The sequence below is a fragment of the Mercurialis annua genome, linkage group LG3 (assembly GCF_937616625.2).
Source record: "Mercurialis annua linkage group LG3, ddMerAnnu1.2, whole genome shotgun sequence".
NCBI classification, from domain to species: Eukaryota; Viridiplantae; Streptophyta; class Magnoliopsida; order Malpighiales; family Euphorbiaceae; genus Mercurialis; species Mercurialis annua.
This window is the reverse complement of record NC_065572.1, coordinates 4,250,701-4,278,349: the sequence shown is the minus strand read 5'-3', so window position 1 is coordinate 4,278,349 and position 27,649 is coordinate 4,250,701. Positions and strand designations below refer to the sequence as shown.

The window sequence follows — 27,649 nt, the reverse complement described above, 5'->3', positions numbered from 1 at the left end:
TTTGTAGAATGTATATTCCACAAGAAAATGAGAATTGATGGACACGGTGCAGCTAGGTGGGTGCTTCCAAGACCTGCGATCACAAACGGTTAAGAAAGGCGTCGGACTCTATAGTCCGACGACATTCTGATGCCAAAATCAGATACTTATTGGAGAATGGTCAAATCTTAGAGAATTTTGAAATGCGGGTTCCGAGTATTCCAATGTCATTTTCAACTCTTCAATCCTGAATCACATATATTTCTCAAAATCAATTGAAAACCAGAAACATTTAAATTCGTAAAACCTATCTATTAAATTTCAAGCACTATGCTCAAAGATTATCAAGTTTTGACAATATAAAGTTTTGAGGCTGTAGAAGTATTCAAACCTGAATTTTCCAGCATAGTAAAGTCATCTTTCCTAACCTTTAGTTCTCAACTAATCTACCTGAAAATCACACACGTATCTAAGGAAAATGTTCAATATTTAAAAAAAGATATGCACCTTACCTTTACATATGGAGTGACTAAACAGTTAAGTATCGAAAATGCAGATGAATTGGTTTCCACCTCTATAAAATATATACATAACAACAATTTCATCTGGACCATCTATTGTAGAAATAAAAACCAGAAAGTGTTATTAAACAGTTATCTATTCATAATTCCGTACTTCCATGCTTTTTGATCCAATTGCTGGACAAGAGTTTTAGGTCTTTAATATCATCAGTATTAACAGAACTGGCGAACTAAAACACAGCGAGTCCAACTGCCCAGAGCGTTGACAAGCAAGACCGATGCGAAGTTTGTACCACAAAAGCTCACTTTTCCTCTGACTCGAGTTGTCTTGCAAGCAAGAAAAGTGCCGCAGACGTAAAAGCAGACAAAACTGATGATGAGTAAAAGAGCACAAGCAGAGTTCCTCTAAGAGACTGCATCCAGGAAAATAATAGCACAGTAATTAATTACGAGGGTAGGCATTAAGAATCAGAAAAATGGAGCAAAAAAATTCAAGAAACCTTAGCTAGCAATAATGCATTGTCATTCGCATACTGCAATGAGCTCTCTGGTACGCTTTGAATACCCTGACCTAGTCCCCATGAAAGGATCCTGCATTTCAAGTTCTGAACATATTATCCTCTTTGTTACAAAATAAAATAATATAAAAAAGAACTCAGGAAAAAATGGAACATTTACCCAAAAACAACTCCAATGGCAGCACCTATTTTGGCCTTTTCTGGTGTTATCGCGACCTGAAGTTCTCCAAACTGCAAGTGTATTTATGTACTTCAATTAAATTGTATCTCCTTCAAATAGTGCCCCGACAAATACAGGCTTGATATGTACCTTGAAGACTCTGGTATCATCTTTTGGTTCTTCGCCAGTTGTTGCTACTGGACTTGCAGATAGAAGTTTTCCAGCAGTGGTCATTGCTTGTGCGACCTATAAAGTTCAATAAGAGAGAGAGAAAGATAGCTATGTTCAGTAACACCTAAATCTTGAAAAAATGCAAGACAATTTGAAGCATGGCATACTCGAAATAGCAGATACATATATCCACCCCAAAACGCAACTTATCAATGTAAGTATTTTGTTTTCTGAGGAAGACATACTATAGGTTTTCTTAGGAAGACATACAATAGGTAACTACAGAAAAGCAAATACTAACTTCCGTAAGAACACCAAATGCACCTTGGAGTTATAGAAGGTACCTTCTGCATTTCACCTTGGCCATACTGTCCCATGGACTGAAACCGCCTTCCAGCAGATACCAAACGTCTGCCAAAAGCTAGAAGAAAAATAATGATATAATAAGCTTCAGAACCAATTATTTATCCAACGTCAATTTGTGCTTAATACAATTCTTGCCTGCCTTGGCCTTGTTTGTCAAAGTTCCCTCTAACATAGGAAGCTTGCTTATTAATTCACGAGAAGTTGCTGTGTCGGCTGATTCCCATGCTCGAGAAAGATCTAACAAGAGCTCCCCAAGCTCTTGGCCACACTGAAATCAGTTAAATATATCAGTTAGCAGTTTCAAGAACCAAATTCTTTTGTATTTAGGCTACTAACAGTGACAAACACATAGATAGAGGAGGAGGCACTGAAATTTAGGAATTACATACTCCAACTCGTGAAAGATACTCTTAGACCGATAGTTCTCTTGTTTAAAATTATACAAGGCATAATGCTTTAGCTCTTATTTCACATGAAAATCACAATACATACCATTTATTTGGTTCATTTCTACTTTATAATTCATTTCATTTCAAACAAATTCCTTTGACATAAACATGACCAATTTTACACAACTTACAGAATAATAATTACTAAGCAAATCTATAATTCAACTAAACATAGCTATTTTTATTTAAAATGAATTACATAAAATTTTATAACCAAAGGCACCATAAGTGTATTTCAAATGTGCTATTCCAAGAAAAAGCTATAACAAAGAATCAAAAACTATCAAATTCTTATTAAAAAATGATCAAGCAGAACAAGCTAACCTCATCAAGAACAGGTCCGTTAGAAAGATCAAACGCTGCATCATTCAACTACACATACACACACAAAAGACTCAGATTCAAAAAAACTGAACAATGCAGCAATTAAATTAACAGATGTTGCTGCCACTCACATCTAATCGAAGATCGCGCGGTAACTTTTTAAAATAATCAGGAGGAAGATCAAAACAATCCTGCAAAAAAAAACACAATAAGTAAATCATTGAAAATTAATAAAACATCGTCTAGTTTAAAATTACAGTCAGTGATAATTTACATACAGAGAGTTGAAGTAGTAGTGATTGAGGAGAAGGTTCAGTGGATTGAGACGAAGACGAATCTGAAGACGATGATGAGTCGGTAAGAGCGTACAATTGAGTGGCGGTTACTGTGGGATTTGATTTGATAAAATTGTTCTGAGTACATTGGTGCGAGTTAGGGTTTAAGGAGATGATTGTTAGAGAAGGTGAGAATTGATGAGGAAATTTAGAGGAAGTGGCGGTGAGTGTAATGGGGAGAGCGTGTTGATGGAAGAAGAGAATTGAATTCATTTTCTCTGAATCAGTTTTTTGGCGGGTTTGTTTTCAGTTATTGATGACGATGACTGTGGTATTATTTTATTTTATGGAGTATCTATCTAATTATGATAAGGCATTTTGTTTTGTCCTATAAAATGCAAGAAAAATCTAAATTTGTTTAAAATAAGATAATATTATTTTATTTATGTTATTCTACAATTATTTAAATTTGTTCTATACTAGTTTTTTTTAAGGGAAATTGTACTAGTTTATTATTAATATTAATATTACAAGAAAAAAATATAATTAAGTAATTATTGATATAAAATATCAGGTTGTCTTGAAGAAGCTAGCCTTTAATCCCTGTGAGCTTTCACAGTGATAAAATTTTAAAAATTATACTAAAAAGTTTAACGCTTTTAATTTTATTTAAAAAAATATTGCATCCAGAAACACCTAAAACAACAAAATAATATTGCCGCAGTCCGGTAATCGGTAATAACCGATGAAATTGTATTTATGTATTATAAATAAGCCAATAAAAATAACTTAAATATACAGTCATAACTGAAGCTATAGAAAAAACTTAAAAAAGATCAAACATGGAGAAAGCTAACATGGAATTCATCTATCAGAAACTCAAAATTAAACTTCTATAATAACACTAACACTACTAGTTAAATTACACAATGCTATTTTCTCTACACCAATCACAATTCAATCAAATTTCTAAAAAATCTCAATATTAGTACGGTAATACCACATCACCCAAGTAAGCGATTAATGATATGATTAGATATTAAAAGTAGCGAATGTAATTTGAAAATTATTATCCCTAATTAAGAAATTAAAAGACATAATAGATAGTATTAGTATTACAACTATTAATTAGCACAATTAGATTAAAGCAAAATTTACAAAGATACAATTTGGAGATTTTTTTAGGTAGATTCAGTTCATAACTTCCCTTGTGGACAAAACCTATCAAATTATGACATGTTATTAAAATAATGGCACTATCGTAATATTATTATTTAAAAGTGTAAAAAAGTATGAACAAAATTACGATAGTACCACTATTTTAATGATGTGTCATAATATGATAAGATAGTACACAGATGACGTGGTAAATTGAGTCTACCTAAAAATTTCTTTACAATTTAATGTTCAGTTAGTCTCATTTATTAACCCAAACTCTATTTCCTAATTTATCTTTTTACTTCACACTCCCAAATTAACCGAAAACCTTCAACCAAATTGACCGGAAACCTTTAGCCGAATCAACCAAAGACCTTTAACCGAAAACGATTAACCGAATTAACCAAAAACCTTTAACCGAATTGATGGATTCTGTTGGCCCTTGGTGAGCTATATATGTTGCAACAGAGGAATTCATGTATTACTACTGTAAAAAGTTCCTTTGACAGAGAATGTCTAATCTAGATTTTCAGCATTGACAGAGATAAAGTAAAATCATTCTTTCAGAAACTTGTTAGACATTTCCAGAATTTGTGCCAAGGAGAAAATATAAACAACAATGCAAACTAGCAAGTTGCCAAACCGACCTACCGAACCGAATCGAAGCCTGTATTTCTGTTGCTACAGATTAAAACAATAATAATTACATAAGTTTTAAATGTAATCGTGAACAATGAATATAAGAATGAATTTCAATATGCAATGACCATTATGAGCTAAATCCAGAAAACTAAAACAAAAACATGCATATCTATTTCTGAAAACAAACTAGTTTGAATAGAAACAGGGAGATTAAAAATCTAAAACAGAAGGATTTCTACGATTACATAAAATTAAATGTTAATCTCTACAATCAGAACACAAACTCAGTTAATAAAAAACTAGAAAAACTTGATCAATCAACGACAGTAGTCACAGTACTATGGCTTGAACTAGCACCATCACCAGCAGCAGCAGAAGACTCAAAATCAGCAGCCGCATCATCATTATCATCGTCAGCTTTACGAACATTAACGACAGCAAAACAAAGCTTTTGTTCCGAGTCTCGGTACGAATAAACCTGAATTACGGCACCTTCCTTCAGAAACTCCTCGTTCGCTTTTTTTTGAAAAATCCGATTCCAATCAGAGTACAAGGTGTAGATAAAAGTATTGGTCATCTTCCATCTTCCGAATTTGATTTTAGAATTAATATCACCGCACGGTTCAATCACAGAAACCGGAATGAACCCTTCCTTGTTTGATACAATTTGCTTTTCAGTATCATAAAGAAAATCGCACATCACTTGCTTCTCAGGAATTGATAATCGATTATGGCCAGTTTTCAAGTCCGTATCAAAAATCTGCTTCATTATCACTAACTGCAAATCAGTTCCTGACAGTTCCTCTTCGATCCGTTTCCTCAACTCAGTTGGAATTTCAGGCGGCGGATATAAACCCACTTCCTGGAATTTAATTCTCTTCGATTTAACCTTTTTCATTTTCTTGTTCTTGTTCTTGATCATCATCATCTCAGCTAATTCTGTTTCTTCCTGACTCGGAGAATTTCGGAAAATTGGGCCCGAACAAGCTTCAGGTTTCTTCAGGATTTCTTGACCGTCGCCTCTTTTTCTCTTCGGTATATTGAAATCGAGCAAATCTTCACCTCTGGAACTAATGTAACAACATTTTTTCACAAAGCTCTGGAAAAGAATCTCGTCAGCCAAACTAATTTTCTGTTTTTCTCTCTCATTTAGTTCGTTATGTAATCTTCCTATTCTTTCCAGGGCCATCACTCGTCTCCTTTCAAGCCCATCCATCTCTCTGTATTATTTCGATTTCCCTCAACAAATTCAGAAATTTGCAAGTTAACAAAAGTAAATAATGTGGGTGATATTTATAGGGTTTAAGTAGTGAAACCTTATGTAATTTGGAGAAACCAATTAGATTAAGAATATTTTTATTTTCTTGATTTGCAAGTGTTTTTAATCATGAAAATGACAGTGATGATGTTGAGACAAGTTAGGAAATTAAACATTGAAGTAATAAATGAGCGTAACTGAATTATTCAAATTCTATCTTTTATATTCTGTTTCACTCTCATTCGCTAATAATAAGCTGTAATGCTAGTACTGGTATCTATTATGTCTCTTAATTTCTTAATTTGATTAACTAATGTTTGAGATTGGGTAATATGGTTGACGTGGCATTTCCCTAAGCTTGAATTCAGTGTTTTTTGTCTCATGAATCTATATTATAAAGTTTTTTTTGGTTAATTTTGTTAATTCAATCGGTCCATTATTAAAAAAATATTTCGGGTCTATTTGATCGGTTAGGTTAAAGTTCAATTAATTCACTTTTGGTTTAACTTATTACTCATATATAAATAGTCATACATGATTTCACTGCAACCGTGGATGAAAATAAGCCAATTAAATTATAGTTCCGAGCATAAAAAGAAAATGATGGCGCTAGTTCAAGCTATAGTATTGTGAATTTGTGATTGATTAATTAAGGTTTTCTAATCTTACTTTTAGATTTTTGTAAATGTATCGAGAAATTTTTGATTAATTAAGGTTTTCTAAGCTATAGTATTGAGAAATTTGTTCTTCATTAATTAAACCAATTAGATTAAGAGGGTCTTTTAATTTTCTTGAATTGCAAGTGTTTAATCAGAAAAATGAGAGTGATATTGAGAGAAGTTAGAAAAATAAACTTTGACGTAATAAATGAGAGTAACTGAATATTAAAACTCTACTTATTGTTTATAGATTTTGTTTCACCCTCATTGCCTATTAATAAGCTGTAATGCTAGTACTAGTATCTATTAATTAATGTTTGAGATTGGGGAATATGGGTGACGTGGCATTTCCCTAAGCTTGAATTCGGTTCTTTTGTCTCATGAATCTATATTGTAAAGTTTTTTGGTTTGCTGATCCAATCGATCCATTATTAAAAAAAAAATCGGTTAGTTTAATTTTATATTTAGTTAGATTTTAATAATTTCAATCAACTTTGTCTATTTGATCGGTTAGCTTCAAGAGAGAAAATAATTCAATTTATTCACTTTTGGTTGAATTTATTACTTACATATAATTAGTTGAATGTTTATTTCGTACCTGAGTTGTACCATATCATATTTACAATAAAACAATGAATATTTGTGATAGGAAAGTTTTTAATACTATTTAATTTTTTTATTATTAATTTTTTCATATGACTAACACATCATTAATTTGTTATACAAATGATATTGCGTGTAATGATTTTTCAATTAATCATACACGATTTTTATATGCATGGAACCGTGGATGAAAATAAGCCAATTAAATTAGAGTTCTGCGCATAAAAAGTAGATGATGGCATTAGTTCAAGCTATAGTATTGTGAACTTGTGATTGATTAATTAAGGTTTTCTAACCTTGCTTTTAGATTTTCGGTCAATTGGGTTCTTATCCTAATTGAAGAGATTATCACATAATTTTATTAGGCTAGGTTTTGAGAGGATAAATGAATGTTTTTCTTTCAATGTATGATATAATTCAGCCAATTTACCAACTAGGTTAATTAACCCCACAATGATGATTGCATATCAAATCGATTCTTATATGATTCATGGGTTAGATTATAAAATTCACGGTTAAATGCAAATTAAATAGCAAATTTTAACATGATTTATAAATAAGACATTAATTTTAAAATTTAATAATATCAGTCATCAATTTTTATGTTCTGACAAGTCAAAACAACAACCTAATTTTTATCAAAAAAATTAACATGAACACATAACATACAACCATGTCACTGTTTTTTCAACGTGAAATAGGCTCGTGTAACCGATGAGTTATATCTCAAACGGTATAAGCGCTGCTAGGTCATGGGTTCAAATCCTCCCATAAACACTCCCCCTTTTCAAATTATATATAAAAAAAAGGTTCGTGTATCGATTTGCTATAAAATAAAGTTTAGTGATTGAATTTGCCAAATTATAAAATTCGTATAATTATTGTAAAAACATGCTAAAATATTAAAACATAATTTTGCAGTTAAATTTCATGTAATAATACTTTGTTTTTTTGTAGCAATAAAATAGAATTAATGCAAGTTCAACTAATTAACACATGTCATAAAATTATTTTTGCAAGATCAACTGTTTTTTTTTTTTTTTGAGAGAGCAAGATCAACTGATTAATTAACAAATGTCATAAAAGTGTTGCTTCACTCTCCCAAATCTTTGGCAAATTATACGTTCCTCTAGTACTCTTACCACCACTATTACCCATCTAATTCTTACAGTTATTCTATAGACAAGCTCACACCACTTATGTCTCTAATTTTTCATTTAAAACAATTTTTCAATTTTAATGTAGATTTTTCGTCTCTAAAAATTCAAGCACCACAATGATGAACATCTTACTCCGTGTTCTGTTAATTATCTCGGCCTTTCACTTCGTATTTTCCGAGATCAAGAACATACGCATTCTTGATGATTCTCGTTCGATGATCTTATTCGAAAGATTCGGTTTCACGGAAGCTGGTCGGGTTCATATTTCTGTAAAAGATGTTTATTGGAAGACAAAACATCGTAAAGTCGAATATAATCCGTCTTCAATGGGGTTTTTTCTAGCACGAGACGAGTCGTTTATCAGAATCATGAACGAGTCGCAGTTTACGGAATCTTTCTGTGTTCTGTCGAGCCGGTATGTTCAACTCATACTCAAATTTGATAACCTGACAGCTAATTCAACTAATTCCGGTTCTATAACTATCAACGATCCTGACGAATATAGTCTTGTTTTCGGAAATTGTCAGCCTGAATTTGAAGTGTCGATGTTTGTACATACGGAAATGTATAATCTTAAATACGGCGTAAAAGATTTCCTCCCCGCAGGCCAAACGCACCTGCCGAGGCTTTATTTCATGTTTTTTCTTATATACGCGTGTTTCTTCGGTCTCTGGATTTTTACCTGCATCAAACAGAGACCGACAGTCGACAAGATCCATTTAATTATGGGCGCGTTGCTTCTCGTTAAGACGCTAAAAATGATATGTGCATCGGAAGATAAAGTGTACGTAAGCAAAACCGGAACGCCTCACGGATGGGACGTAGCATTTTACATTTTCGGATTTTTTAAAGGCATAATGTTGTTCACTGTCATAGTCCTGATAGGGACAGGATGGTCATTTCTCAAACCCTATCTTCAGGAAAGGGAAAAAAATGTTCTGATGACAGTTATTCCTCTTCAGGTTCTTGAAAACATAGCTTATGTCGTAATTGCTGAAACCGGACCCGCTACGAAAGACTGGCTGACATGGAACCAAATGTTTTTACTAATCGATGTGATATGTTGTTGCGCCGTGTTTTTTCCGATCATTTGGTCGATTCGGAGCCTACGAGAGGCGTCGAAAACGGACGGAAAAGCTGCAAGAAATCTTCAGAAATTGACACTTTTTAAGCAATTTTATATATTTGTGGTTGGATATTTGTATTTTACAAGAGTGGTGGTTTCTTCAATTGGGGCTCTTCTTGATTATAGATATGAATGGATTACAAGTGTTCTTGCTGAAACTGCAAGCTTGATTTTCTATATATTTATATTTTATAATTTTCAGCCTATTGAAAAGAATCCTTACTTGGTGATTGATGATGAAGAAGAGTCTGCTGCTAGCCAAATTTTGCAAGAAGATGACTCCTTTGAACTCTAGAATATTAATTAGTTTTGTTATTAATGTATCTATTTGTTGGTAATTTTCCACAAGAGAATGTCATGGATTTGTTTGGAAATTCATACTCTAATTTTGTTTCATTTTTCTTTAGGATTGTGAATCTAAGTAACTATATTTTTGTTTATGTGAATTGGATACTTTAATTACAGCTACAAATTATTATAGATTCATGAATATTGCCCTCCTTGTTCTCTTTGTTTTTTATGTGACATTTAAGATTTATACATACATAGAAAACAATATACTCTCTTTCTTCTTTTCAAGATAGAGTTAATTACGAAGATTAACTTACAAATAGTGAAAGTCATATAACAAGAATTTATATATAATTTTTTAAAAAAATTAAACTATAAAATAATAGGTAACAATAAAAATACAAACAAAAAAATAATCGAAAAACAAGAAAATTCTAGACATAGATCCCCAAATTTAATACAACGATTTTGTTGAAAGAGTATTTCGATATTGTTTTGTACCGATTTGTCATTCAAACCGCTTGATCCGTTAAAACCTACTATTTCCGATTTTCAATCTTCATCTTCAAGATAGATCCATATCCTTTTCGTTTCTTACATCTACAATACTTTAGAGTTAAAACTCAAACAAACACTAAAGCTTCTTATGGATCTAAAAAATCTAATCAAAGGTGGAAATTTTTTTTAACTTTATTCTAACAAGCAAAAAATAAGACCCAAATCAAACAAAAACTAAACTTTAAATCTTAGATTTATTGAACTAAAAGAGTAGATCTATAATAACTAGTAATATAGGCGGGGAGGAAGCACCCTCAAAAAGATGAAGAGAAATGAAATTTTTTTTAGAAAGAAGTGAGAGAAACAAATTTTAAAGGGAGAAGTGAGTATGAAAAATACCAATATACTTTCTTCATTATAATATAGTTATCGTATTAGAATAAAATTGGAAAAATTGAAAAAGTATTTTTTTAATTTTAATTTATAAATAATAAAATTAATATAACCTTATTTATTAAACTCGTTAATAAAGAGTTTAGGGGTATAAATTAAATTATATACTTTCTAAAATAATTTAATGAGAAATAAAAATTTAAAATATAATTATAAATGCCATTCACAAATTCTAAAAAACATCTATTTATTAGATAAAATAAAATTATTTAAAATGACAATTAAATAAAAACAGAAGAGTAATAATTAATCTAACTCTTAAAAATGTGTAATTAGATGACAATGTTACTTATTTAATGAATGTATTTTTTTAATGATAGCGTGTTTTGCAATTTTAATATGAATTTTTAAAATGTCGAACACCAGCTTTTATATTTTTACAACGAAACATTGAATAATTTTCTGTCAAAAAATGACGGGGATGCTGGAAGCCTGGAGTAAGGCCTTGCTTGGTTGGGGGTAAATAGATTAGGGAAGTTGTACTTTCCGGAAAGTAGCAAATTTTTTTTGCTTGATTCAATTTTTATATTTTACTTCCCGGGAAGTTGGATGTTTGACTTCCCTTTGACTAGGGAAGTAACTTCCTTAGCAAACCCAAGGAAGTAGAACTTTCCTAGCATTTTTGTTGGTTTTTCCTAATTTAACCTTAATTCTTTTCTTTTTTTTCTTTTAAAATTCATATTAAAATATTTTTATTTATTTTAAAAAATATACTTATATTATTTTATAATTGTTATTTATAATAAGTAAATATTTTTATTAAATATTTTATATTATGTAAAATTCAAATAAAAAAAATATAATTTTTAAATTTTAATATTTAAAAACTCTCCTAAATAGTACTTGAATCGTAAAATAAGAGATAATAAGTAAAAATTAAATTATTTATTACTCGATTTCAAATTAAAATTATTTGTTAAACAATATAAAAATTATCAAAGGATATTTATGTCTTTTAGTTAAAAATATAGTATATTATATTAAAATTAATTTTGTACTTTCCGGAAAGTAAAAATTGAAACAAGTAACATTCATCAAACTTCCTGAAAAGTTAACTTCCCAGGAACTACACTTCCCGGGAAATTACTTCCCAGGAATTGATATAAAACGAATCAAACGAGGGCTAATATCTATATGACATTCACATCAGCATTTTATAATATAATAATAATTTGTTATGTGGTTTAAATTGTAAAATTATAATAATTTATATATTAAATATTAAAGTTAAAAATTCATGTTAAAATTATAAAATAAAGTAAAATTCAGACCTTTAAAGCAATTAATCCTTCAAAAAACTAATATTGAAAAGAAAACAATATTGCTTTTAAATAGAAAATGGAAGTTTAAGAACAAAAATCCCCCAAAATGGGAACTTACAGTCTCCTTCAGCTCTCATCAACTAAACCACATTCATTGGCACTTCTCAGTCCTCTCACCATCCCTAATTCAACAACTAAAATCCCATTTGGACTCTATTATCAAATAAATTGGAAAAACTCTCCAGCAATAAGACCAATCAGAATCAATTTTGAAGATGAGCTCTACACTGACCCTGACGATGAGTTTGGATTCAGTGGTACTAGAAAACAGAGAGTTTGGTGGTCTAATTATAATGATTATGAAGAAGAAGATGATGATGATGATGATGATGATGATGTGCAAAATGAATTCTGGGTTTTCAAGGTGAGTGCTTTAAATTTTTATCTTTAGCTTAGTGACATGCTTAAGGTGAATTGGAAAATGGGTATGAGTAAAATCTCCTAATTTAAGTTTAATTTTCCAATTCAAGTGTGTTGTTAGCTTATAGCATCAAATTCTTTGCAATTTTAGCTGCTAATGCCTATCATGACATGTATTTTATATATTCCACTATCGCAAATATTTTACTGGATTGTTACCTTCATAAACCTCCCATTATATTATTGTTTGATTGCTGGCTTAATAAACCTCCCAATTTATAATTGTTCAAAAACTTATGAGTTAGATGTCCTAGGCTCCTAGCAAGCAACTTACTGGTTTTCAGAAGCAACTAATGTGAACCAACATGTGTCGTTTTTCCTGTTAATGTGTGATTTCTTGTTAGAGTTTTGGCCTAGTGATAGCAATTTTTGTTGGATTGTAAACTAATATTAGGGAAGAAGATGCATTAATTTGGTGATTGTCAAATAGGAAAATCAGGGGATGTTTGAAGATTGTATGTGGAAATTATGAGCTGCTCAATTGATTGCAAAACTTGAACATGTTCTGTGTTCACTAAACTATTTTCTTTTATTTAGTTGTATTTAGTGATCTCTTTTTCAACCAATTATGAATTATATACATCTGCGGCGAACAAATTTTGAAACTTTGATATCTCATTATGGACATAATGATCTCATGTGATTTACTGTAGGTGATTAGAGCTTTTGGATGGATGGTTCCAGCCATCGGCATATCCTTGCTGCTAGGAACCGGTCCAAATCCCTTTTTAATGGCTTTGGCAGTTCCACTAGGACAGACAGCCATTTCTTTGGTAATTGATAGGGTCTGGGGAACTGCAAGTAGCAGGCCTAGATCCAGTTATCGAACTAGAAGCAAGACTAGAAGGAAACCGTTCGTCAGACCTACAAGCAGAGAAAGAACGAGCAAGGAACAGGACGATCGTAAGACTCGTGAGGAGAAACAAAGCTACTCCCAGAGCTGGACAGCGGCATCAGATGGTGTTTCGTTTAAGAAGGGTGGCCATAAATTTGGTGGATGGGATGAGCTGGATAATATGCACAAGGTCCCCAAAGAGAAAGCTAGACAGACAACAGACGAGTTCCCGAAGCAGCAACAACGACAAGCCAAAGTAAAACTCGGTCGAACCAGAGGCAGGGACAAACCATTATTTGTAAGGTTGTTGATAGCCATTTTCCCCTTCTTAGGTTCTTGGAGTAGGTTCATATTTTAAGTGTCAACTTCTAATTCATGAAGATATGAAAAATAACTCACAATTCATTCATTAAGATATGGAAAGCTCATACTTGGTACATAATAGGGAACATAAATTGCACTTGTGCGAACGACGATCTACAAGAATCAGCTACATTTGGTTTTATTTAATGCATTGTTTTTGCTCTATCTCCTGATAATGGTGAGCTAATATTAACCGAAAACGAATAATCCGGTGACTTTTGTCCTATGTGACTTGCCGGAAGCTGACTCACACCTTTCTTTTTGCCGGAAAATATTTAAAAAATTAGGGAAGAAGAAGATGATGTTGAAAAATAAGAGTGATATCGACAATGACATGGAAAATAGGAAGGTGTGAGTAAGCTTCCAGCAAGCCACGTAGGATAAAAGTCACCGGATTATATTTGGTGATCGCCGGAAGTTATTAATCACAAAGTACAGTGGCCATTTTGGAACAAAAAATTATTCGGTGACCATTTTACAACTTTGGGAAAGTACAATGACTCCTAAAATCAATAACCCAAGAAATATAAATGAAGTATAGATCAATTTATGAAAACCCGGGTTTTATAGTTAATTATTTCAATGGCTGCTTATGATTTTTTTGGTTTTATAGTTTATTGGAGAAACTGAATCTCCAATTCGCGATCGAACTATTTGAACTGATCATTTGGTTTGGTTCTTAAAACATTTAGAGAAAGCACAAAAACATATACAATATTTTTTGATAGAATGAAATTCTTATGCACTTATAAATTGAGGTGTAAACTCTCAAAATTGAAAATTGATCTCAACATTCTTATACACTTGTAAATTGAACGCAAAATCTAAAAATTAAAAACTAATCTCAGAACTAAAAATATATGCTATAACAAAACATCTTCTTCTTCACCATCTGGTTCTTTTCTTTTCTTCCCCATTCGGTTTTCAGGATTTCGCCCTACTAATTCGAATGAGACCGCGTCGTGCACCTGACATGGTGGGTGAGTCTGGCCAGTAGAGATTTTCTGCATTACACCATCTGGTTCTTTGTCGACCCCAGATTCAGTACACTGAGTACAGTCTTCACCACCCGGTTCTGGTTCCGATTCCAGTTCGGCCACAGACACAATACAATGGCTTGTACTTGCACTTGCACCGGCTTCACCACCCGGTTCTGGTTCGAGCAAAGACACAGTAGAATGACTTGTACTTGCACCATCTTCACCACGTGGTTCTGGTTTTGGCTTTGGTTCAACCAAAACCTTAAACAAAGTTAACCACAGTACACCATGAACCCTAAACGACCATATCTGAATCATATCATTCTCCTTAAATTCCCTATTACAATTTCTACTCACAATATCATTCCAATACCTCCTCAGAATATATTTATAACCTTTTTTATTAGCATAATCCCACTTCTTCATCACTACCGCAGAATCTTCCCCGCATGGTTCCATGAACATTACGTAAAGCTCCTCGTAATACTCGAGTACTTCCCTCTCGTCGTCGTCGATAAAACTACGATCACTCAACTGTTTTGCAGGCATTGATAAACAACCATGATTACTGCTTAAATCAGTTCTGGTTACTTTCTTGGTCATCACCAACTTGGGTTCGGTTCCTCCCTTTTCAGTGATTTTTCGCTGTAACTCGCATGGAATTATTACTGTGGTTATATTAATTTCCTCTTCTTTTTCTTCAGTTTTACATATTTTTACCCTTTTATTATTTATCTTTTTTACCTTTTCTTCTTCTTCTTCTTCACGGTTTCTCCTTCTAGTGAAGATTCTATTGAAGTTCATTAAAGCTGCTGCAAGAGGCAACCAATCTTGTTCATCATTTGCATCAGCAGCCGCCATTGTTAATGGAAAAATGAAGGAGAATTAATTAAATAAAATTGATTAGATTAGATTATCTAATTAAACAGGAATAATATGGGGTTTGTGGAGAGTGACCACATATTTATAGAGAGGGATTAAGAAAATCCAAACTGGATATGTAATACATTAATTACTAAAACTCCTACTTAGAGAAGAATAATGAACCAACCATTTTAGCCTTTTAGGAGTCTTAGAAACAATTTACATTTAAGTAGCAATTTTCCGATCAGATTTTAATTTTATGATCAGTTTAGTCCTGAATTTACTCTTTTTAAATCAATGTACTTCATTTTTGAACTCAATTTGGCTCGTGTTGCTCACATCCGATTATTTATGCTTAAATGAGGCAAATGGATGAAAGAAAAAACAAATCAATGATTAAATTGAGCATAAAATTAAAATATGTACTAATTGTATATTACTTGTAATTAAGTTGAGGGGTCAATTGCCATTCAAGTCAAACAATTTATCATAACTTCTGTATTCATACAAAAAAAATTTAATCATCAAATATCGATAAGATAATTACTAATAGAAGTCATTACTAATCTTTTTTTTATCGTTTTACTAATCTTATTTTTTTTTTTGATAATTGAGGGAGGGGGGAGCGCTTATGGGAGGAATCGATCCCACGACCTAGCAGTTTGCTGCTCAGCGTTTATACCATTTGAGCTACAGCTCATTGGTGTTTTACTAATCTTATTAGTATTACTACTAAACAAGGTTTTTATATAGCTTCATTAATATCAACATAATCTGTTACTAATTTTAATGTTATCATAATATTTACATTGTTCTCGCTATCAAGCAGGAAGGAAATTTGGATGCAAGACAAAAGCTGGGATCCTGGAATTAGTGTGCTAGTTTAGTAGTTGTTTCTGTTGCTATTTGTTTCTTTTATTGCAGTTTGCAAGCTCTTTATCGAGCTCATATACGAGCTAATTCACAAACTTTTAATCGAGATTATATATAAATTTGTTCACAAATAACTAAACGAGTTCATATACAAGTTGTTTGTTTAAATAAGTGAAGATCGAATTAAGATATAGTTCGGTTCGTTTAAAATGCACTTATCACGCGGAACATTTAGTTTCTCGTTAGCAACTCGACCCGCTTACAATCCTAATATAATATTAAAGGTATTACCAAGAGAAAAGTATATAAAATTTAGAATTATTTATTAATAACATCAGAATTTTTCAAGAACTTAATTTCATAAAATACTGGCGCTATTTTTTGTTTCTGAAATAAAATTGACAGCCCTTTTCCCATTTTCTTTTATTTTTTTATTTTTTCAATCAGCTACAAACAAGAACAAGAAGAAAACGCCCACAACTGCCAACGCACACACACACAAAACACACCATTTTTTTAATTCGGTTATTAATTTAGATGCAAATTCGCCTTTTACTCTCTTTTTTCTTCTTCACTTCAAGAAAAAACCCAATCAAAACCCCACTCTCTGTCCCCAACTTTTTCCGATCCATCAATAACTGCTACTCAACGTCGTCGTTTTACACTCGGAGATCATCGGCAGCTCTTGTTCCACTTAGAATGGCGGTTCCTCCTAAGCTCGCCTCTTCTTTTACCGCCATTGCTGCTGCTGGTAGTGGTTTAAGCAGTAGTGAAGTAGGCGTTGCTTCTAAATTGTGGATCAAGTACCGCCGTGAATCGGTTTTCGCTGCTTATACTCCGTTCGTCGTCGCTTTAGCCGCTGGTAATCTCAAGATTGATGCGTTTAGGCATTACATCTCTCAGGATTTTCACTTCCTGAAATCCTTCGCTCACGCGTACGTGCTCTAATTCATTATTTTTACTATTCCTTTTTGTATCTCCTTTATTTGTGATTTTATTGTTTATTAATCGTGTTTATGTTCAAGCTTGATGCTGTTGTTCTGATTAAGTTGAGATTACCTTATTTATTGTTGAATAGCCTTTCCAGTAGCTCGCGTTTATCACAGTGTTTGATTAGTTTTATTTTTGAATATGTTTTCTATAGATTGTTTGCTGGTTTTAGAATTTTAAAATAACTGAATGAGGAAAAATATTAGGATTCAGATACTCTTGCGCAGCATTATGATTTCTAAAATTAGGTTTTCAGCTTAACTATATATTTTCATTAATGTTTGTTAAATTACGTTATAACATTGATTTTGAATGTATTCTTGGAAGACAAAGAACTTTAGATTTAGCTTTTAGGCTTGTTTGTATGGCAATTGATTTCTATTTACTCGTTATCTTTACATCTGCTTTGTTTAGTTTAGTTTCCGTTATAGAAATGAATTAAACTGAGTATGATGAATGATGAAATTGTTAGGTGTCCGACATAATTACTAGCATTTTCTTATATCTCCATTTTAGGTTTTCTGCTCGTTCGCCAATTTTGTATCTGCATTTAAGAAAAAAATGGTAAATTTAAATTGTGTTAGGTTTAATTTTAGCATATTTAATGGAATGGCATAGAATTTAAAGAAAAAAGAACTCAAGAATAATCTCCCTTTTGGTTGTTGAGAATAGCACGGGAAATCAAAGAATAATAAGCTTAGTTTGTTAGAAGTTTCGTCGAGTTATTTCTTCTGAATGAGAGGACTAACCTCAAATACTTTGGTTGGGAAAATTTATATCCTCTGTTATTATTTGAGAAAAGTGCGGCCAGTTTTAAGTTTTTGGAATTCCCCTAAACAATGGATTAATATAGATACAAAAAACTTACCTCTTCTGTTATATTTCTTGGTCCTATCTATGCAACTAGTATACTAATTTGAGGCATTTGATTTGCTCTTATTTTATTGGTTGTTGGAATTTTAGATATGAATTATCAGAAGACTGTGCTGATGATGATGATGCAAAGCTAGCAATCTCTCACTTGAGGAAGGATGTCTTACAGGAGCTAAGATTGCACAATTCATTTGTACAGGTTACATACTTGAGTGTATTTTCTTTTTCTTTTTCATATTATAATAATTGGGAGCTCCCTTTAATCGTCGAAAAATTATTGCACGCAACCGTTGCGCTATGTCATTCGTGCAACAAACCAATGGTGCGTTAGGCATGTGGAAAAATTCATAATAAAAAAATTAAGTAATAAATGAAAGATTCCCTATCACAATATTCCTCCCACCCAGAGCTTTAACTGCTAAAATCTGGAAGAGTTTAAAGTGACATCTATGCCATTTCAACCTTTATCAATATTTGATTGAATCATAAGCCTGGAGGCTTCATGAAGTCTTTGTACCATGTTGTTCTTTGGCTTGAATTTAGAAATGTGTATAATATTGAGAAACATTTGTCAATGGAACATGATTTAGTTCAATTAAGTGATCGATCATAGACCGTCCTTAACTTTCTTTTCTGCATTATATTGCAACCATATTGAATGTCCTCATTCTGGTGTTTTAGTAAAAACTTATGGTTCCACTTAATGAATGCGATGTAGGTATTTTAATATGTTAAATATTCATGCGGATGCTGTTTTTGTGAATGCGAAAAGATACTCTTGTAAAGACCTTTAGAAATATTTGTAAAGAAATGTCATAATGTTGTGCAAGCTGTTGTTGGCGTTAGAGACTTAGAGTTAATTTCTCTCTTTAAATTTATTTTTGTAGTGCGTCCTCTGTACCTTAAGACAGGGTAAAAAGCAAAAACTAGGATATGTATTTATTACTGAGGTGAGGAGTGATAGAAAGGGCAATTTGCTGCACAAAAGGTGGTACTGGCAGTTATGTTGAAATCTAACTAATGGGTATCAGTTAAAGCCTAAATGGACAGAATAAAAATGCACACAAAATGTACCTTAATCATGATTGCAAATTTAGCTAACAAGTTACATCCTCACTGCATATTTTATGAATCTGTTAGCAACATTCCTATGAGAGCTAAGATGTCTCGTAGAGGGTTGCTGATGCTGGGTTCTCTAGAAGTGCAAAATGGCTCTGAGGACATGTAGTTTAATACTATAGGATGGCCTGTAGTTTAAAATTAAAGCTATGGAAACACTTGTGAAATTTTTTACAATCATGTCGTTCCATTGTATTGATTAAATATGCTTCTGTTGGCACCTTAAGAAAACCTTATTCTTCCTAAATATCTATCGTTACTTCAAGGAACAATGTTCTGCTTTAACTTTGCTTTAAGGTATTAATTATATCTGGAATTACTTCTGATATTGTCAGTAATAACTGCTGTCGCCGATTCTATGCTTGCACTCCCTAATTGAGGTAGGTTATATCTATTGACTGCTGCCTTTGTATGATGGATCAAGAACCCTGGCCCATGCTTTTGTAAGTCAATTGCCTGCATAGACTAGGCAGTTAATAGTTTTTGAAACTGCACTAAAAATTGAGTAGATGACTCTTAGTAATAATTAAGTATTCTGAAAGAGGATGATTTGAAAAAGTAGCAGCTTACTTGATTCATTTAATCTTCAGTTCCTAGATTCTAGCTTGGATTTTTGTCATGGTATAGGCAAAATCTCGATTTACTTTTTATTATAGTGGTAAATTGTGTGATGTAGTTCCTGCTCCTGGATGCATACATCCCTTCTTACATTTATAAATTTGTTTTCGTGCTCTGATGTTCATGTTTTCACAGGAATGGGGTATAGATCCTTCCAAAGAGGGTAATATAAATTCCGCAACTGTAAAATACACAGATTTCCTATTAGCTACGGCTTCTGGGAAGGTTGAAGGAGTAAAAGGTCCTGGTAAGCTTGCAACTCCTTTTGAAAGAACAAAAGTTGCTGCATACACTCTTGGTGCCATGACACCTTGCATGCGGCTGTATGCCTTTCTTGGTAAGGAACTCCAATCACTTACAGATTCTATTGATAGTTCTCATCCTTACAAAAAGTGGATTGACAGCTACTCCTCAGAGGGTTTTCAGGTTAGCCATACTGTTTTTGACAAGAGTCTGTCTGCGTTCGGCATGAATTTGGTTACTTTTTATTGATTATGGTCTTGGAGGAAAATGCATTACATAATATCCTTTTATACAATTCTCCATCATCTCAGTTATTTTAATTTTTTGGATCATAGGCTTCAGCACTGCAAACTGAAGACTTGTTGGATAAACTTAGTGTTCCTCTGACAGGCGAAGAGCTTGACATCATTGATAAGCTTTATCTCCAGGCTATGAAACTTGAAATTGAGTTCTTCAATGCACAGTCACTTGCTCAGCCCACAGTGGTTCCTTTGACAAAAGCGCATAACCCTGAAGAAGATCGGATAGTGATATTTTCTGATTTTGATTTGACATGCACCGTTGTTGATTCTTCTGCCATTTTAGCAGAGATTGCTATTGTAACAGCACCAAAATCTGATCAGGCTCAATCTGAGAATAAAAATGCTAGGATGTCATCCTCTGAGCTGAGGAATACTTGGGGTCTTCTCTCTGCACAGTACACAGAAGAGTATGAACAATGCATCGAAACCATTCTGCCCTCGGAACAAGGTATTATTATTTAGTGACTGTCTTTTATGCAATAGTAAAAAATTTATATATAACTATGAATAAATTAAGAAGGTAAATAGATACTACCAACTTCCTCAGGTTAGTCCTGACCTTTTTTGTTATTTTGCAGTGGAGTTCAACTATGAAGCTCTGTGTAAGGCACTTGAGCAGCTTTCAGACTTTGAGCGAAGAGCAAACTCTAGAGTGATTGAATCTGGAGTTCTCAAGGGCCTGAATCTTGAAGACATAAAACGGGCTGGTGAACGTTTGATTCTTCAGGATGGCTGCACTAGCTTTTTCCAGAAAATAGTGAAGAATGAAAGTTTGAATGCTGATGTGCATGTGCTTTCTTACTGTTGGTGTGCTGATCTCATCAGATCTGTTTTCTCATCAGGTAATTTCGTCAATGGTCTGGAATCAAGAATATTTCTGTAAGCATACATGCCTGAACATTGTTACCACTTACCACCAGTACACACCCATGCATGCTTCATTTTTAGTTACTGCACACCATCTACAATTTTCTGCTTTTAACTACACCTTATGTTGACAATAGTAATCAAATTGTAATCTATGGCTGTTGTTAATTTCTTAATGATAGTCTGTCTTTTAGATTTCGGAAATCAGTTAAGTGATTCAGCAAGCACCAACTACCAATTTATCTAGACTAAGCCTTAAGCTAGTCAGGCTTTGGTAGATAAATTTTCTCCAACTGAAAAGCAAAAGTACATGTTATTGAACTTTTTCTTAATGCACAAGCATGTGAATTGAAGAAATTGTACTAACTAATATTTTACTTATGAACTGATAAATCTTGGATTATTTGGATATTCATCCCTGGACCCTGGTAGATGTATAACTTGCAACTTAGTTTTGAGTCTTTTGACAAGGTAGGCCGTCATCTTGCAGTTTGCACACATACCTAAACATTTGTTAATTTTGGGGTAATTACAGGCGGAAAAAAAAACCCATACATGCTGATATTTGATTTTTCTGTCAAGCTGCTTATTAGAATAAGTTTTTCTGCTTTATTAGTTAGTAATATATTTTTTGGTTCAGCAAGGGGTTTAGATGTTCTGAATGTACATGCAAATGAGTTTGCTTATGAAGAATCAATCTCCACGGGCGAGATTGTGCAGAAGGTGGAATCTCCTATAGATAAAGTACAAGCTTTTCTCAATATCACGAAGAATTATAGCATAGAAAGAAAAAACATGATTGTGTATATTGGAGATTCAGTTGGTGACCTGCTCTGTCTACTTCAGGCGGATATAGGGATTGTGATTGGATCTAGCTCAAGTTTAAGGAGAGTTGGTAGTCAGTATGGTGTATCATTTTTACCATTGTTCCCTGGCTTGGTTAAAAAACAGAAAGAGTATACAGAAGAAAGCTCTTCTAATTGGAAGGGGCAATCCGGCATTTTATACACAGTTTCTAGTTGGGCCGAAGTACATGCCTTTGTTCTGGGATGGTAGAATTGTTTTTATTCTCACTCTTCTGCAATTCAGTTAGGACAACTTAAGGAATCATCCATATATAGTGGAACCTACAAATCGGTGGCCTGTTTTATTGGGGGCTGCAGATCTACTTTTGTTTCGTTTTCTTTTTACAGGGTCATCCATTTCTGATATATGGTTTCATTCTGTTGGCTGGATATTGCTTGAACTGGGTATTCACTAACCTTGTTGCTTTGCTAGGATATTTTCTTTTCCATTCCGATTATTCAACTTTGTTTAATAATATTTTGAATTCTTTTTTCCTTTTTTTAGGCATCCAGAGGTTAAGGCAGCACGGGATGTAAGTCGATATTTGTCAATTTGTCCATATGAACATTTTCAGGTATACATACCGGCACTGCTATAGTTATGTGCTATTCATATGCCAAATGCTATACAGCATTTGACAAGGATTAGCAATTCTGTTTTGATGCTTTTCTGTAGCTCGACTACTGAAAAATGATTAGGTTATTAGTTGCTGGAAATTGTTTGTACCCCGCGCCTCGTTATTGTTGGCTATAAATTTGGTTTACCATGTGTTGTTGTTTATGGATGAAGTATAATAGTAAATAGAGGTCTGTTGTAAAGTATTATTGAAAATGTTGTTCATCTGATGTGATGAAAATACAGCTTCTATCTATTACCCGTTGACTCGTAGTTTCCAGCAGAAAGTGAGCAAAGGCTCTTGTGCTTTGAAACAACATGTTCCATAGCACAAGGGAGCCACACATTGCGAAAGCTTTCAGAATAATCATAATCATGTTGTTGAGTGTTGTCTATATCCTTCAAATAATGACTTTTGTGTTTGTTTATTCACTTTTCTCCCTTTTATGTTAATGGATGATTTGAAGGAAAAGGGGTTATGAGTTGGATGTTTTATAATTTTTCATATCAAATGATTACTTGCCATGTGATTGGCAGAACTAAATACTGCTTCTCTTCCACAAAGATAAATTTATTAATTTAGGGGTTTTCAAATATGATTAAGGTTCTCATTTTAATTTGAATAGTTAACTATATATAATGTTACTTGCTTTATTTCTAATGCTTTATGTTATAAAAATATTAAATTTTTTATATCAAGAATTTATGAGTTTTTTTCATTAATTTTTTACTTTTTTATATACATTTTGACTTTTTATGATATTAAAATTTATTCTTATATAACACTTTTAAGGATAATTTAATTTGTTTTATTGATTTTAAAGTAATAAATGAATGATGTTAAATTTATTTTACGTTTAGCTATTAAGGCTATGATTGAAAGTTCTGTAATTTAATTAATCTTTTTTGTTATATTATGATGAGGTAATATTATTCTGTAATGCCCCATGTAATATCAAGGGGTTAAATACACTATGGGTAATTGAACTTTCAAGTTTATTTTTGAAAGGATACTTAACTTCACTTTATTGCTATAAGCACCAGACGTCAATTTTTATTTTGCAAGGTTTTTTCGATCTTATTTTGCTTATGTGGCCGTCTAATTTAAGAATATTTGTTACGTCGGGAATGTAAAATGAACTTGTGTGGCATATATAATTGGATTGTTGATGTGATAAATACTCTTATAATATTTTAATTTGAGCCACATTATCAAAATTAGGTTGGAATTATTTTTTAAAACCAAAAATTGAAGTTTATGATCTTAAAGAAATAAATTGAATTTCAATATTCTTTTTAAAATAATTTAAAAGTTTGGTAATTCTAATATCAACGCTACATCAAAGAGAATTCAGAGTCTATGGGAACTCTAACATTTTATCATAGTGTTGTTTGGAATCTCGGACAGATTGACCATCTGCTTTGTGCTATCTTTTCATCTTATTCAATAAGTGATAATATAGCACATCTAATAGGGGCGAAGCAACCTCGCTAGAAACGAACATCGTTAAGTCAAGCATTTCGCCGGCCTGATAACTACGTCCGACCTTCTCAGAATCATAGATCATGCGACTTGGGGGGTCACCGAATCGACGGGTATTCGAACATAATCCGAAATACTCAGGGCTGATAAGGTCGGACTCACAATGCTATCCGAGCTCCAGGTTATATTCGCCTCAGACCCGATCCGAGCTCCGGGTTCACAAACCCGAAAGACCGGACCATACGATCCGAGTTTCGAGACATTCTCAAATACCAGAACCATGATAACTTTGTCCCCAAGTTATCCGAGCTTCAGAGTCTGACCGGGCTCCGAGGTCTTGCCCTGAAGCACACGCTCGTGTACCAGATCCTGGGACCACAGAAGATCTTCTGACAGGTACGTGAGGAATGTTCCCTCTGACACGCCTAACAAACCGCGCCTCCTGCAGGGATATTCTTCCACGTGAGCATAACCGAATTCTGGGACCACTGGTCTCACAGCCTGCCAGCGAGGCAGGTTTGTCCTTAAACCCTAATTATAAATAGAGGGTTTAAGGACAAACCCTAGGTAATTTCTCTTTTCTACTCTAAGAATACTCCTTTTCTCTTCTTCTTCTTTCTCTACCTCAAAACCTTACTTGAGCGTCGGAGTGAACGTCCGGTGACCCCCACCGGAGTTCCTTCTGACCTCTGTCTGTTTGTGGTGTGCAGGTTGATAAAGCTCGGATCCAGTTTGGTGATTTATCACTTGGCGCCGTCTGTGGGAACATTCCTCACGTACCTGTCAGAAGATCTTCTGTGGTCCCAAGATCTGGTACACGAGCGTGTGCTTCAGGGCAAGACCTCGGAGCCCGGTCAGACTCTGAAGCTCGGATAACTTGGGGACCAAGTTATCATGGTTCTGGTATTTGAGAATGTCTCGAAACTCGGGTTGTATGGTCCGGTCTTTCGGGTTTGTGAACCCGGAGCTCGGATCGGGTCTGAGGCGAATATAACCCGGAGCTCGGATACAATCGTGGGTCCGACCTTATCAGCCCTGAGTATTTTGGATTATGTTCGAATACCCGTCGATTCGGTGACCCTCCAAGTCGCGTGATCTATGATTCTGAAAAGGTCGGACGTAGTTATCAGGCCGGCGAAATGCTTGACTTAGCGATGTTCGTTTCTGGCGAAGTTGCTTCGCCCCTATTAAATGTGCTACGTTATCAATAAGTATCTCCGCACTGTATAACATTTTCATCTCACTAAGTCTCAACTCACAACAAAAGCAAACAAAGATATAGAATAATTGATCCCACATTAAAAATCTTATAATGAAGCTTAGCTGTGCAAAAACACCATCTAAAATTATATTTTCCAGTTGTTGGGTGCTAAACAAAAATCTTGTTTGGTGGAGATATTGATATGGTAGGGTCTGTCTTATAATATTCACTACTGCACTATTTAACTTTACATGCCTACTCTGCACAAGAATCATGTTTTCTAATCGTTTTTGGAGTCTACCATTATTATTCATCCATAAATTCTCTCACTTTTATTTACTTTTAATCATTATCATTGGTGAAATAATTTTTCAAAATAAAAATATAAAATAATTTATGTTTAATTATAATTTTAAAAATTAGACAACATATTTTTTTTAAGGTTGAAAAGGTTATTATTAAATTAAATATAGATGATATTATTAAAAAAAATTAAATTTATAAGAAAGGGAATTATCCACCCTAAACTCTATATATAGTAGGCTTAATTACTTAAAAAACCCCCACCTTGTATTTTTTTTTCGTTTATACCCCCACCTAGGAGAATTTTCATTTATACCCTATTTGGGGTTTTCCGTTTTCAACCCTACCCTCAAAAAAAAAGGCACGCTTAATAGTACACGGTGTCGTCCATCTCAGCAAAATTCATTAAAACACACCGTTTCATTTGCTGACGGGGATTTTAATTGACCAAACCATGGTTATCATGTGGAGCAGGGCAAAAACGCACCGTTTTAATTTTTCAATTCCTCTACCCCTTCTTCTTGCTCATTTCTTCGATTGTTACTGACCTAAAATTCACAAAACAACAAAAAAAGAAAAACGAGATCTGCAGCCACCCAAACCATGTCTTCAATCTCTGAACCTTTCATGGCCTTTGAAAATGTGACACTCGAACTGTACAATCTTCCTCCAACGCACGAACGTGGTAACTGCAGGCATGGAAGGTTATATCTGTACACTTCATGGACCAAAAATAATCCGGGACGACGATTCTGGCGATGTCGTAAGTCAAGGGTAAGTGTCAACATCTGTTGCTTAAAGTTATGTAAGGAAAATATGAATTTTGTTTATAATTTTTTTTGCTTAAGATTCTGGCGATGTCGTAAGTCAAGGATAAGTGTCACCATTTGTTTTTTTGTGGTGGTTTAGTAGATTTTTGTGAATTAATAAATGATGACAACCCGTAATTTTGAAAATTCTAAGTATCACTCTACTTGTTAAGTTGAGCTGAACTTGCAAAGTGTTTATTGTTGGTTACAATTTTGCATACATTGTTGACATTGTTGCGGTAAAACTGAATTGTGAATTGGTTTTAAGATTGTTGATTTCCAAACTGTACACTGTTGCATACATATTGTTCCTTTACAACAGATTCGGTAATTTGTGATCGGCTTCATGTAGCATTAATGAATTAATTGTTAAATTGTGTATAATTTTTTGAATAGACGACAGAAGATTGCGGAGCTTTTCGCTGGTATGATGGGGAGGTCCCATTCGAGCAAATCATTAAGTTTGGTGTGCTTTTGGACAAAGTCAGGGGATTGACGGATCAACTTGCGAGTAGCAAAAAAGTAATCGAAGAATTGAATGAAACTGTTAAGGAGCTGGAAGACAATAAAGAAAAAGCTATAGTTGCTTTTACAAACTTACTGGATGAAAGTGATCGATTGTTGAAGGAAAATGCAGAACTGAAATCGCAAGCGTGTGGCTCGCAATCTTTTTCCAGGTTTTGCAAGAAAGTTTTGATGATGATGACGTGTTTTTATGTTTTATTTTATTTCGTAATGCCGTCATCGAGCAGTAAAAATATGTTAATGTTGTTACCTTAGTAAGAAAAATTTGGTATTTTTCTCTCTTCTTGTAGGTCTTGAACTTATGAGATGACGAGATGGGTGGTTTTTTGGAGCTGGTATAATAATGAACCAGTTGTGGCAGTGATTAGTTTGTAGGTCTTGTATGTGTAATGCTTTAGTTTGTAATGTAAAGTTGTATCGACAATTAGCTATGTCGACTATTGACAGTTATTTATGTAATATGGATGTTAGGGTATTTATAATTCTATGTATGTATCTACAATTAGCTATTTAAAATTCTATCTATGTAATATGGATGTTACGGTTTTCTATTTATTTTCTTGTGGTTATCTAAAGCAGATATTTCA

The 27,649-nt window shown here is 33.3% G+C and overlaps 6 protein-coding genes across 6 annotated transcripts; 4 read left to right on the top strand and 2 right to left on the bottom strand.

Annotated features, from left to right (window-relative positions):
• Positions 1 to 521: 521 nt before the first annotated feature.
• On the bottom strand, positions 522 to 3,094 carry LOC126672142 (uncharacterized). Its single transcript, XM_050366082.2, has 9 exons — positions 2,767 to 3,094; positions 2,620 to 2,679; positions 2,489 to 2,536; positions 1,851 to 1,983; positions 1,694 to 1,770; positions 1,329 to 1,424; positions 1,179 to 1,249; positions 1,001 to 1,091; positions 522 to 913 (listed from the first exon to the last, which is right to left on the bottom strand). Exons 1-9 carry the CDS (start codon positions 3,034 to 3,036, stop codon positions 803 to 805), a joined length of 957 nt encoding a protein of 318 aa, XP_050222039.1. The 5' UTR covers positions 3,037 to 3,094; the 3' UTR covers positions 522 to 802.
• A 5,162-nt stretch (positions 3,095 to 8,256) lies between these two features.
• On the top strand, positions 8,257 to 9,809 carry LOC126674432 (protein CANDIDATE G-PROTEIN COUPLED RECEPTOR 7-like). Its single transcript, XM_050368874.2, has one exon. It carries the CDS (start codon positions 8,360 to 8,362, stop codon positions 9,662 to 9,664), a length of 1,305 nt encoding a protein of 434 aa, XP_050224831.1. The 5' UTR covers positions 8,257 to 8,359; the 3' UTR covers positions 9,665 to 9,809.
• Positions 9,810 to 11,937: 2,128 nt separating this feature from the next.
• On the top strand, positions 11,938 to 13,630 carry LOC126671261 (uncharacterized). The gene is made up of 2 exons (XM_050365018.2): positions 11,938 to 12,297; positions 13,007 to 13,630. Exons 1-2 carry the CDS (start codon positions 11,980 to 11,982, stop codon positions 13,544 to 13,546), a joined length of 858 nt encoding a protein of 285 aa, XP_050220975.1. The 5' UTR covers positions 11,938 to 11,979; the 3' UTR covers positions 13,547 to 13,630.
• A 674-nt stretch (positions 13,631 to 14,304) lies between these two features.
• Positions 14,305 to 15,392, bottom strand: LOC126672160 (putative B3 domain-containing protein At2g27410). Its single transcript, XM_050366106.2, has one exon. It carries the CDS (start codon positions 15,390 to 15,392, stop codon positions 14,415 to 14,417), a length of 978 nt encoding a protein of 325 aa, XP_050222063.2. The 3' UTR covers positions 14,305 to 14,414.
• Positions 15,393 to 16,717: 1,325 nt separating this feature from the next.
• LOC126673874 (bifunctional TH2 protein, mitochondrial) lies at positions 16,718 to 22,997 on the top strand. The gene is made up of 7 exons (XM_050368185.2): positions 16,718 to 17,203; positions 18,222 to 18,330; positions 20,004 to 20,294; positions 20,447 to 20,861; positions 20,992 to 21,255; positions 21,921 to 22,530; positions 22,631 to 22,997. Exons 1-6 carry the CDS (start codon positions 16,806 to 16,808, stop codon positions 22,334 to 22,336), a joined length of 1,893 nt encoding a protein of 630 aa, XP_050224142.1. The 5' UTR covers positions 16,718 to 16,805; the 3' UTR covers positions 22,337 to 22,530; positions 22,631 to 22,997.
• A 3,120-nt stretch (positions 22,998 to 26,117) lies between these two features.
• On the top strand, positions 26,118 to 27,613 carry LOC126675079 (uncharacterized). Its single transcript, XM_050369655.2, has 3 exons — positions 26,118 to 26,502; positions 26,934 to 27,214; positions 27,353 to 27,613. Exons 1-3 carry the CDS (start codon positions 26,332 to 26,334, stop codon positions 27,357 to 27,359), a joined length of 459 nt encoding a protein of 152 aa, XP_050225612.1. The 5' UTR covers positions 26,118 to 26,331; the 3' UTR covers positions 27,360 to 27,613.
• Positions 27,614 to 27,649: the final 36 nt, after the last annotated feature.

Excerpts from the sequence above, each read along its gene's own strand:
- LOC126672142 (XM_050366082.2), bottom strand. The coding sequence starts at position 3,036 with ATGAATTCAATTCTCTTCTTCCATCAACACGCTCTCCCCATTACACTC. Across the intron at positions 2,537-2,619 it reads CGCGCGATCTTCGATTAGAT|TTGAATGATGCAGCGTTTGA; the intron begins GTGAGTGGCAGC and ends GTGTATGTGTAG. Across the intron at positions 1,771-1,850 it reads GACAAACAAGGCCAAGGCAG|CTTTTGGCAGACGTTTGGTA; the intron begins GCAAGAATTGTA and ends TTTTTCTTCTAG.
- LOC126674432 (XM_050368874.2), top strand. The coding sequence starts at position 8,360 with ATGATGAACATCTTACTCCGTGTTCTGTTAATTATCTCGGCCTTTCAC.
- LOC126671261 (XM_050365018.2), top strand. The coding sequence starts at position 11,980 with ATGGGAACTTACAGTCTCCTTCAGCTCTCATCAACTAAACCACATTCA. Across the intron at positions 12,298-13,006 it reads ATGAATTCTGGGTTTTCAAG|GTGATTAGAGCTTTTGGATG; the intron begins GTGAGTGCTTTA and ends GATTTACTGTAG.
- LOC126672160 (XM_050366106.2), bottom strand. The coding sequence starts at position 15,392 with ATGGCGGCTGCTGATGCAAATGATGAACAAGATTGGTTGCCTCTTGCA.
- LOC126673874 (XM_050368185.2), top strand. The coding sequence starts at position 16,806 with ATGCAAATTCGCCTTTTACTCTCTTTTTTCTTCTTCACTTCAAGAAAA. Across the intron at positions 20,295-20,446 it reads ACTCCTCAGAGGGTTTTCAG|GCTTCAGCACTGCAAACTGA; the intron begins GTTAGCCATACT and ends TTTGGATCATAG. Across the intron at positions 21,256-21,920 it reads CAGATCTGTTTTCTCATCAG|CAAGGGGTTTAGATGTTCTG; the intron begins GTAATTTCGTCA and ends TTTTTGGTTCAG.
- LOC126675079 (XM_050369655.2), top strand. The coding sequence starts at position 26,332 with ATGTCTTCAATCTCTGAACCTTTCATGGCCTTTGAAAATGTGACACTC. Across the intron at positions 26,503-26,933 it reads GGCGATGTCGTAAGTCAAGG|ACGACAGAAGATTGCGGAGC; the intron begins GTAAGTGTCAAC and ends TTTTTTGAATAG.